Source organism: Zophobas morio, unplaced genomic scaffold (genome assembly GCF_036711695.1).
Source record: "Zophobas morio isolate AGI-343-1 ecotype UQ-CSIRO unplaced genomic scaffold, CSIRO_AGI_Zmor_V1 ptg000008l, whole genome shotgun sequence".
Classification (NCBI taxonomy): Eukaryota; Metazoa; Arthropoda; class Insecta; order Coleoptera; family Tenebrionidae; genus Zophobas; species Zophobas morio.
In genome coordinates, this window is record NW_026972113.1 from 2,212,594 (window position 1) to 2,224,674 (window position 12,081).

Below are 12,081 nucleotides of genomic sequence, written 5' to 3' on the forward strand. Positions count from 1 at the left end.
CTTTTTTAGAATTTTAGAACTTTTAAAACTTCGTCTTTATCTCTTGTTCTTAAGTACAATCGAAATTCTTCTCTGTCTTTCAGTTTGAAAGTAGAATTCTCTGTCTTTCAGTTTGAAAGTAGAATTCTTCTGGACATTTTTTGAATTTATCTCAAATAATAAAATGGTTTTTTGACAAATTTCTAATTTTCTCCGAAATGTGTAGAATTCTATCAAGAAACCTTCCTGGACCTTGACAACTGGTGTGGAATTTTCCAGCCCAAATTTTCTAACTTCTCTTAACTTCAAAATATATTTTTTCGAATATCGCTACCAATTTTCTACAATTCATTCGAAAATTCCTGTATTCAGTTTCGTTTCGAATGTTTAGATCTTCTCAAGACATTTCAAGTTCACCCCTTTCTAGAATTTTTTTAAAAAGTCTTCTTGATAAGATCTAGAATGTTTTGCAAACTTTAAAACATTGTCAATATTCTTTTCATTCTTTACCTACTATTCTACACCTCAAACGAAATTTTTCTTCTTGTTTGAAAAGAAAATTCTTCTGAAAACTTTTTGAATTGATGCTAAAATAAGAAAATTCCTATACAATTAACGTAAACAAATTTTTCAGGACTAGTTCAGTTCATTTGAGAAATTGTGTGTTAAAAAAAAGTTTAAACCAACTTGATTTTCAATATGAATTTTGATATTGACATATTAACCACATGAACTAAAACTTTCAAAAGGTCTCCCATTAGTAGGAAGTGGCAAATTTGCAACACTTGTATTAAATTCCACCGATCACTTGATGCAAGATACATTTATGAAAATTAATGTTTGTCTTGGAATGAATTTGCAACAGACGTTTCTTCACTTTGTAGTGTCCATCATCAAGCGCACGTATTCGCGATTCCCCAACTATTTACTCGTTGTGCCCGAGTTTCCACCGGAAAATCTATACTAATACATCTTTAACTAAAATTTAACCTTGCTGGATGTAGCTGACCCGTTGCCATTAGTTACCAACATACTATATAATAGCAACCAATGACGTCACCACGTCACAGATCCCACCACTCCGCTCCCAACTCTCCCTGCAACTTCCACCCCACATCCCGGACCCACGAAAACTCCGTCCATCCCGATTTCCATCACCCAGCCCAGCAATTAATTACAAAAACTGGTCAATGCATATAAACAAACATTACCTGTACCGTTACCACAGTCTGCGGCAAGAGCGACCGCCGCTGCGAGGAGGACGGAATCGCCTTTCTCCGTGCTCGAGACGAAGAGGCAAACTCCGGTGGTGGGAGTTGTTGATACCTGTAGAGTTCAGCGGAGTTACTCCGGCGACTACCAACGGCAGGTACAGAAGTGCTCGAGAGTTGCCGAAAGTGTGTAATGTGCGTATCGAAAAAAACAGTGAATCGTGAAGTTGTGGTGAACACGTAACGGTACTTGATGGGACGAAACCGGCCGATTATACAGCCGTGCGTTTAAATCACTCGACCCGGACAAGTTCTTTTTCTGTGCTTGTGGTGAAAATGCAGCCTACCTAAGCGGGAAAATCACCGGAAAACACATGTTCAGCCGGATTTTTAGGGTGGACGACATGTTCAAAGGAAGGTTGGTTGAGCGCTTTTTTCAAATGAGGTTACATAGAGTTAGGACCGTCGCGGCGCGAACTGTCAACTTGACGTAGTTGTCAGTTCTGGACCGGATTTGACCAGTCTTGTGGGTGTTGAGTTTATTTATTTTTTGAAAATTGCACTTTAAATTCTGCTAAATTGGAATAGTGGGTGTGATTATTTTTGTATTGGCGACACTGTTTTTATAACTGTCAAAATTGACAACTGGATCATTTAGTTCCGACCACCGTTTGTGTCAATACAGGACAGATTGAGTAAAATGTGGTTGTAAATAAAACATCATTTTCTTATTTTTGTGTTCCGAACTTGTTAAAAATAAAAGTACTAATACTTAATATTAATTAATTCACGATATTTTGCAATACATAATTATTTGATTAGTTCATTATCATTATAGAGCGGCGGCAAACGAAAATGTGTGTTTTCGTAAATTCTCAACTGTGACACACCGACGAAATATGAAATTACATGTCAGAATAACACTATTACAATACAATACACTCTTAAGTTACCTAAAGTAGTGGTGACAGGACGTGCTTACACTAATATGGATCTAGTTAAAATTGTTTCTTCCTATATTTGGTCCACAAACAAGTACATATAAGTTTACTAAATTGGAACAGTAGACAGTGATTATTATTATTACTTTTGTGATGTCAAAGTCCTCACCTTATTTTCCTGCAAAATTCACAACTTTGGATCAAATTTTTAAATAACGCCTGAACGTGCTCGCTGCGCTCGCATTTTAAGCTTCTTTTTTCTGTTGTATTCTCATAGAAGTGTGTAGGAAAGAGTGTCAGCAAGTATTTGAGTTCTATTGTAAGAATAAAAAGAGGTGGGCGGAACTAAGTTTACCTTTTTTCTCCACAGTCTTGTAAGCAAGAAATAGCCCCGCCCACCCACCCCTTTTCATTCTAGGGACTGCTCTTAATATTGTTAAATAATGACAATTTTATTATCTTAGAATCTTAGGCAAATCTGAGAAACCATGGTGAGAAAATAAATTAATTGTAAACGAAGTATCCAGAAAATGTTAAGTTGGTATTGAATACGCTTTTTCTACAGAGTTTTATAACTCGTATAAGCAAGCAATAGCCCGCCCACCCACCCGTCTCTTGATTCTAGCGACTACTCTTAATATTGTTAATTAATTTCAGCATTATTACCCTATTAGAATTTTAGACAAATCTATTAAAACATTGGTGAGGAAGTAGATAAATTGTAAACAATGTTGCTGATGCTCCTCCCATTCGCACAAGCTCCACCTTAATAAACCATTTCATTGGTTCGTGAGAGGAGCGGCGTTTACAATTGTGTGACTTTGAAAGATTTCTGTGTAAATGCTGACGACAAAGTCGTTTTTCGAATAAAATAAAAAATCTTATTAAAAAATATTTAGTCCTAGATTCTATTTTTTGTCAAATAAAATTCAACTTTCGTCTGAGAGCCGATAAAAAGGGTCACCAAAACGGAGTAGGGGTGGGTGGGTGGGGCTAGTTTTAACTTTGATTTAAATCGTACATTTTGCCGCTTGTCAAATCAAAATTCATTTCCTATTTTGTAGAAATAAAATCGGTTAGCAAAATGGAGAAAGGAGGCGGGTGGAGCTAAGTTTAGCTTCTTTTTATAGAATCTTATAGTTATAAGCAAGCAATAGCCCCGCCCACCCACCCCTCTCTCGGTTCAGGTGACCACGCCTAATATTTTTAATTAATAACATAATTATTGTCTTATTAGAAACTCACCCAAATCTGTTAAATCGTTGGTGAAAAAATAGATAAATTGTAAATAAATTATCTAACGTGAGAATTATATTTAAAAAACAATACACCATGCTCCTCCCACTCGCACAAGCTCCATCTTAATAAATCATTTCATTGGCTCCCTAAAAAGGGGCGGTGTTTGTAATTGTAGCTCAATGTGTACTCGTCGTTTTTCGAATAAAAATGAAAATTTTATTTAAAAATATGTATTAGATTCTGTTATTTGTCTATATAAGATTCAACTTACGTCTCAGAGCCAATAAAATGGGTCACCAAAGTGGAGTAGGGGTGGGTGGGTGGGGGCCACTTTTGACTTTGTCTTAAACGCTAGATTCTATCGCTTGTCCAATCAGAAATCAACTTCTATTTTCCAGTGAATTAAATAAGTCAGTGAAATGGAGAAAGGAAGTGGGTGGAGTTAAGTTTCCCTTTTTTCGACACAGTCCCGTAAGAAGCAATTGCCCCGCCCACCCACCCGCCTCTTGATTGTAGTGGCTTCTCTTAATATTGTTATTAAATTCTTATTAAAATTTCAAAGAAATAATACCATTAGAACATAGGTAAACTGTAAACAAAGTACCTAGAAAGTATTAGGTTGGTGTTAAATAAGCATTCCACAGAACTATATTTAAATAGCAATATTACTCTATTACTCAGGCTCCTCCCATTCGCACAAGCTCCACCTTAATAAATCGCGTCATTGGCCTGGATGTTGTATGTAAAAGCTGACGAATAAAAAAAAATTGGTCGAAAATAATTTCGACAGAACTTCCCTCTCTTCTGGAGTACAGTCCAACAAATACTGTTTTTCTGAAAAATTATAAAATTTAATTTTGCGCAATTTTACTTTTTATAGAGTAAAAACAGTATAGAAGATGTAATAGAAAAAACGAAGGTTTCATCTTCTTAGAAAAATACACTTGGGGCCCCCGAGAAGCTTTACCTTCTTTAAAAAAGGACAGTTGCTACCCCCGACAAGGTTTTATCCTCTTAAAAAATGACAGTTGGGACCCAAGAGAAGGTTTTACATTTTTAAAAAAACACGATTGGGACCCCCGAGAAGGTTTTACATTTTTAAAAAAGAACAGTTGGGACCCTCGAGAAGGTTTTACATTTTTAAAATGTGACAGTTGGCATCCTCGAGAAGATTTTACATTTTTAAAAAACACAATTGGGACCCCTGAGAAGGTTTTACATTTAAAAAAAACAGGTGGCACCCCCGAGAAGGTTTTACATTTTTAAAAAAGAACAGTTGGTACCCCCTAGAAGGTTTTACCCTCTTAAAAAATGGCAGTTGGGACCCCCGAGAAGGTTTTACATTTTTAAAAAACACGATTGGGACCCTTGAGAAGGTTTCACATTCTAAAAAAACCAGATGGCGCCCCCGAGAAGGTTTTAGCCTCTTAAAAAATGGCAGTTGGGACCCCTGAGAAGGTTTTACATTTTTAAAAAACACGATTGGAACCCCCGAGAAGGTTTCACATTTTTAAAAAACACGATTGGGACCCCCGAGAAGGTTTCACATTCTAAAAAAACCAGGTGGCGCCCCCGAGAAGGTTTTACATTTTTAAAAAAGAACAGTTGGGACCCTCGAGAAGGTTTTACATTTTTAAAACGTGACTGTTGGCACCCCCGAGAAGGTTTTACATTTTTAAAAAACACAATTGGGACCCCTGAGAAGGTTTCACATTTTAAAAAAAACCAGGTGGCGCCCCCGAGAAGGTTTTACATTTTCAAAAAAGAACAGTTGGTACCTCCGAGAAGGTTTTACCCTCTTAAAAAATAGCACTTGGGACCCCCGAGAAGGTTTTACATTTTTAAAAAACACGATTGGGACCCCCGAGAAGGTTTCACATTCTTAAAAAACAGGTGGCGTCCCCGAGAAGGTTTTACATTTTTAGAAAACACGATTGGGACCCCGGAGAAGGTTTTACATTATAAAAAACCAGGTGGCGTCCCCGAGAAGGTTTTACATTTTTAAAAAAGGACAATTGGTACCCACGAGAAGGTTTCACATTCTTAAAAAACCAGGTGGCACCCCCGAGAAGGTTTTACATTTTTAAAAACACGATTGGAACCCACGAGCAGGTTTTACATTATAAAAAAACCAGGTGGCGTCCCCGAGAAGGTTTTTCATTTTTAAAAAAGAACAGTTGGGACCTTCGAGAAGGTTTCACTTTCTAAAAGAAAACATTTGGTCCCTGACAATGTTTTGCATTTTTAAAAAAGACAGTTGGGACCCTCGAGAAGGTTTTACATTTTTAAAACGTGAGAGTTGGGACCCCCGAGAAGGTTTTACATTTTTAAAAAACACAATTGGGACCCCTGAGAAGGTTTTACATTTAAAAAAAAAACAGGTGGCGCCCCCGAGAAGCTTCTACATTTTCAGAAAAGAACAGTTGGTACCCCCGAGAAGGTTTTACCCTCTTAAAAAATGGCAATTGGGACCCCCGAGAAGGTTTTACATTTTTAAAAAACACGATTGGGACCCCCGAGAAGGTTTCACCTTCTTAAAAAACCAGGTGGCGCCTCCGAGAAGGTTTTACATTTTTAAAAAACACGATTCGGACCCCCGAGAAGGTTTCACATTCTTAAAAAACCAGGTGGCGCCCCGAGAAGGTTTTACATTTTTAAAAACACGATTGGGACCCCCGAGAAGGTTTTACATTCTTAAAAAACCAGGTGGCGCCCCCGAGAAGGTTTTACATTTTTAAAAACACGATTGGAACCCCCGAGAAGGTTTTACATTATAAAAAAACCAGATGGCGTCCACGAGAAAGTTTTACATTTTTAAAAAAGAACAGTTGGGACCCTCGAGAAGGTTTTACATTTTTAAAACGTGACAGTTGGCACCCCCGAGAAGGTTTTACATTTCTAAAAAACACAATTGGGGCCCCTGAGAAGGTTTCACATTATATATAAAAAAAACCATTTGACGCCCCCGAGAAGGTTTTACATTTTCAAAAAAGAACAGTTGGTACCCCCGAGAAGGTTTTACCCTCTTAAAAAATGGCACTTGGGACCCCCGAGAAGGTTTTACATTTTTAAAAAAACACGATTAGGACCCCCGAGAAGGTTTCACATTCTTAAAAAACCAGGTGGCGCCCCCGAGAAGGTTTTATATTTTTAAAAAACACGATTGGGACCCCCGAGAAGGTTTTACATTATAAAAAAACCAGGTGGCGTCCCCGAGAAGGTTTTACATTTTTAAAAAAGAACAGTTGGTACCCCCGAGAAGGTTTTGCTCTCTTAAAAAATGGCAGTTGGGACCCCCGAGAAGGTTTTACATTTTTAAAAAACATGATTGGAACCCCCGAGAAGGTTTCACATTTTTAAAATACACAATTGAGACCCCTGAGAAGTTTCACATTTAAAAAAAAACAGGTGGCGCCCCCGAGAAGGTTTTACATTTTCAAAAAAGAATAGTTGGCACCCCCGAGAAGGTTTTACCCTCTTAAAAAATGGCAGTTGGGACCCCCGAGAAGGTTTTACATTTTAAAAAAACACGATTGGGACCCCCGAGAAGGTTTTACATTATAAAAAAAACCAGGTGGCGTCCCCGAGAAGGTTTTACATTTTTAAAAAAGAACAGGTGGTACCCCCGAGAAAGTTTTACATTTTTAAAAAAGACAGTTGGGACCTTCGAGAAGGTTTCACTTTCTAAAAGAAAACATTTGGTCCCTGAGAAGGGTTTGCATTTTTAAAAAAGACAGTTGTGAAGTTTTCGCATTAAAAAAAAACATTTAGGGCTCCTCAGAAGGATTTACATAAAAAAAACAGTTGGGGTCCCCGAGAAGGTTTCAAATTAAAAAAAAAGAGATTTGGGGCCTCCGAGAAGGTTTTACAATTTTAAAAAAGACAGTTGGGACCCCGAGAAGGTTTTACATTTTAAAAAAATACATTTGGGGCACCCTAAAAGGTTTTACACTTTAAAAAAGGACACCCGCGGCCCCCGAAAAGTTTTCAAATTCTAAAAAAGAAACATTTGATACAGACATTAGACAGACAGACGGAAACGGGAGACTACTAAGGGTCATGAAACGTCGAGAAAATATAAAAGGGGTCATTCGTCCTCAGCTTACACTCAGGAAGTAAAAATATTAAAACAAGTCCCAGATTCTGTTATTTGTCAACATTAAAATCCAACTCTAGACTGCAAAAAAAACACAATCTTAAAATTCAAGTCCAGTGCGCTGATTTGATCAGACAATCACGAACATTTTTGAGATTTACCCTTTTAGACAAAAAAATTCTCTTATTAATAATTTAGCTTCTCAGGGAGACCAGTGAGTAATTTTAATCCTTTTTAAAATAATGCGGTGTCTTCAGAACGTTTACGAATGAAACGTCGGTGAGACTACTTGCGTTTGACAGGACACACTTACACTAATAACTAGTCCCTCGGATAGCGTTAGCCAAAATCGACTCTTTGTATATTAGCTCTAAAATTTGTAAAAAAAATATTAACTACATCGAGCGCCATTATTACTATTATTATTAATATGCCCCCACCACCCGTAAATCGTCCATTTTTCAAAAGGATAACTCAGCTGTGGCTATTGAAGCTGTCAGGCTACATTGACTTGCAAATTTTATAGCCTCTTCGGATGTAGAGAATAAAAACTATAAAACTGTCATGTAAAACTGCAGTTCGGATGATACAGGTTTTTTATTTCGTGGTTATTGATTACATAACAGTGATCATCGGCGAATTCCTAGAAAAAATATTACTGATGTGATTGGATGATCGGTTCCAACAAGAGCTTTTTTCTGTTGTACTTGTACGTAGAAGCAGTCGATAAAAAACGAACTCATTCCAATTGAGCGGAATCAATTTTCGATTGTTAGAACAAATAGAACTGGTTTTGTTTGCTTTATTTAGTGTAGTGACAGAGGGTGTATTTGTTGTATTTTAATGGGTCAATCGCCCGATTTCGAGGGCAATTAAATTAGTATGTAGGTTGAGTTTACTTTGAACAAATTTTCAACGGAGTTTATTTGACACCCAGAGACACTGTATGTTGTACTTTACCGATTGAAAGCTGATGTGTTTAAAAAAATATATCCATTAGCTTTAATTCCGCAAACACGTACCTTGCGAATTTCTAAAACGAACAAATATTTTTACACGCTAATGGCTTCTAATACCTCAAAAAACAAGCCCGCGACAACTGGAAAAATTCAGAGTGGCATAGCAAACCGTTTGTTTCTATTCTGTTTCCGCAGTGTTGATGTTTCAAATGGATTTCATGATACGGTTCCGCTTTTCGATTAAGCTTGTCAAAGACACAAGAGCGATTATTTATTTTAATCTGAAATACGCCAGCTATTACAAAAAAGCCGCTTTCGTTTACATGTTCTTACGAAAGAGAGTCAGGTGGGAAATATCGAACTGCGCCGATTTATACTTATCGCTGGCAATATTAATAATTCGCTATCAGTTGCACACTCAGTAAGACATAAGGAGGTCACTTAGCACTAATTCGAATGCACTTTCACGCTTCTAAAGAATCGTGTGTAAACTTGAACGAAAAGCGCGTTTTCGATCGCCTGATAAGAGCCTGTTTGTTGTTCAATTAACCGTATTGGAAAGAAGTTCGGGAGTGATTCTGTTTTATTTACTTGCTCTGAAGTGGCTGAAGTAAATTAGAAGCTTAAAATACATTACGGACGTCTTAATCGTCTCGATGGATTTAGCTTGAATTTGCACATAAACTTGCAGATCTCGTAATGGAGGTGGCTTACGAATGGGGACTAAATCAAAGCTCGATTGCAGAATATAGACAATAGGGTAATAATTTAATGTACAGACTGGTCTTCTAAAATCAATACGGTGGAAGGCAGACTGCAAGCCATTGCATAAAATTAGGGAAAAGTCGGCTTCTCAAACGTGCTATGGATTCTGTATGACAAATTGTTTTGTAATAACACACACAGCGGAAATTTATTGGACACGTGTAATTCGACGATTTTAATACAGTACTGTGCATACCTCAGAGACGTGTTCGAGGGACAGCAGTCATTTATATTGCGAAAAAGTGAAAGAAACCCGTCGGGATCGATTGTGTTTATCTCTCAATTTGTTACTCCAAGCATTTACGCGCTTGGAATCGCTGTGTCCGCATTTGTAAGAAGAGGAGTTATTTTTTCACGTTCGAATCCGAAATGTAAAAAAATGTCAGATGTATCGTTTTTTGGGACTATTAAATTCAATCACCCGGTGTAGTATGCTAACTCTGAATTAAGGTCACGGCAGTTTGGAATTTGTCCTCGAGTAAAAATTATAATCGGCGCAATTCAAATACACCCACGGATGTCGCACGTAATTTCATTTTATCTACCATTGTTTTTAATTAATTTTTATTTAAATTTATTAATGGATGAAATAATAAAGCTTGGTTTATTGCGTAAGATAATTGTAAATTTTGTATTTTCGTTTCGAAGATTCCTGAAACAAAATTGTTAAACAAGTTAAGTTATTTTTTGCAAATTCTGTTGATTTACGAAATCCGAAATGTAAAAAATTGTTGGATGTTAATGCTTATTTTAATCATTCTTCCGGGTTCAACCAATTTTTTTTAATCACAATTTTTCGTTTTTTCGACTTCATTTTTTTTTTAATTTTTTAATTTCTCGACTTGAAAATTTTTCAATTTTTCGATTAGCAATTTTTCAATTTCGTAATATTTCGAAATGTTTCAATTTTCCCATTTTTAATTTCCAATTATCCGATTTTCTGATTTCTGTAATTTTCAATGTTTCGATTTTACGATACATATTTCGATTTTCGATTTGCAATTTTTCAATTTAGCAATATTTCGATATCTCAATTTTTCATTTTTGATTTTTCGATTTTTCAATTCTTGGTTTCCTCACTTTCAAATTCTTCCCGATTTCTTAATTTTCATTTTTTCCATTTTATATCACAATTTTTCGTTTCTTTATTTCATTTATTTTTTCAATATTTGTCTTGTGTTTTTAATTTTTCATTTATTCAATTTTTCAAATGCTCAATTTTTGATTCCTTGATTTTTCAATTTTGCAATTTTTGGATTTACAATGATCCGATTTTCCGATTTCTTTGATTTTCGATTTTGCAATACATATTTCGATTTTTAAGTTTCTCAATTTTAATTTTTTCGAGTTTTGAATTTTTCGTTGCCTCAATTTTTCGAGTTCTTGATTTTCAGTTTTTAGATTTTTCAAAGTTTTCTTTTTATGATTTTTTGCTATTTTATTCTTGATTTTCTAATTTTTGTGATTTGAAAAACTGAAATATCGAAAAATTAAAAACTGAAAAACTGCAAATCGTAAAATTGGAGAAACGAAAAATGGAAAAATTGAAGAAATGAGAAATCGAAATATGTAATCGAAAAATTTAAAAATTGGAAGATCCAAAAGTTGGAAATTTGAAAAACTGAAGAACTTAAAAAAGGAAATCCGGAGAGTGGTGGAATTGAAGAAACGAAAAAAAAAGTAAAATTGAAAAATTGAAGAAATCAAAAATTGAAAAATCGAAAAATTGAAAAAAATAAATAGCGAGAAATTGAAAAATGAAAAATCGAAAAATTGAAATTTTTTTAAGTTTCTCATTTTAAATTTTTTCGATTTTTGAGAATTTCGTTGCCTCAGTTTTCGAGTTCTTGATTTTCAGTTTTTAGATTTTGAAAAGTTTTCATTTTATACTTTTTTGCTTTTTTATTGTTGATTTTCCAATTTTGGTGATTTGAAAAACTGAAAAATTGAATAAATGAGAAATCGAAATAACCGAAAAATTTAAAAATTGAAAGATCCAAAAGTCGGAAATTTGAAAAACTGAAGAACTTAAAAATGGAAATCCGAAGAGTGGTGGAATTGAAGAAACGAAAAAAATGTAAAATTGAAAAATTGAAGAAATCAAAAATTGAAAAATTAAATATCGAGAAATTGAAAAATGAAAAATCGAAAAATTGAAAATTGTTTAAGTTTCTGAATTTTAATTTTTTCGATTTTTGAATTTTTCGTTGCCACAATTTTCGAGTTCTTGATTTTCAGTTTTTAGATTTTTCAAAGTTTTTATTTTATACTTTTTTGCTTTTTTATTGTTGATTTTCCAATTTTTGTGATTTGAAAAACTGAAAAATCGAAAACCAAAAAATCGGAAAAAATTGAAACATCTGAAAAGTGAAAAAACAAGAAACTGCACGAAAAAGTGGAAAAACCGAAAAACCGCAAATCGGAAAATTGGAGAAATGAAAAATGGAAAAATTAAAAAAATGAGAAATCGAAATAACCGAAAAATTTAAAAATTGAAAGATCCAAAACTCGGAAATTTGAAAAACTGAAGAACTTAAAAATGGAAATCCGAAGAGTGGTGGAATTGAAGAAACGAAAAAAAAAAGTAAAATTGAAAAACTGAAGAAATCAAAAATTGAAAAAATAAATATCGAGAAATTGAAAAATGAAAAATCGAAAAATTGAAATTTTTTTAAGTTTCTCAATTTTAATTTTTTAGATTTTTGAATTTTTCGTTGCCTCAATTTTCGAGTTCTTGATTTTCAGTTTTTAGATTTTTTAAAGTTTTCTTTTTATACTTTTTTGCTTTTTTATTGTTGGTTTTCCAATGTTTGTGATTTGAAAAACTGAAAAATCGAAAACCAAAAAATCGGAAAAAATTGAAACATCTGAAAAGTGAAAAAACAAGAAAC

At 34.6% G+C, this 12,081-nt stretch overlaps 1 protein-coding gene across 1 annotated transcript in view; it reads left to right on the forward strand.

Annotated features, from left to right (window-relative positions):
- Window positions 1-1,222: 1,222 nt before the first annotated feature.
- LOC135125014 (uncharacterized protein) overlaps window positions 1,223-12,081 on the forward strand; it is a 226,340-nt gene continuing 215,481 nt past the window's right edge. The window contains exon 1 of the mRNA XM_064050290.1: window positions 1,223-1,608. Within this exon, the coding sequence (XP_063906360.1) occupies window positions 1,565-1,608 (44 nt within the window). The 5' untranslated portion in view covers window positions 1,223-1,564. The remainder of the gene's footprint in view (window positions 1,609-12,081) is intronic.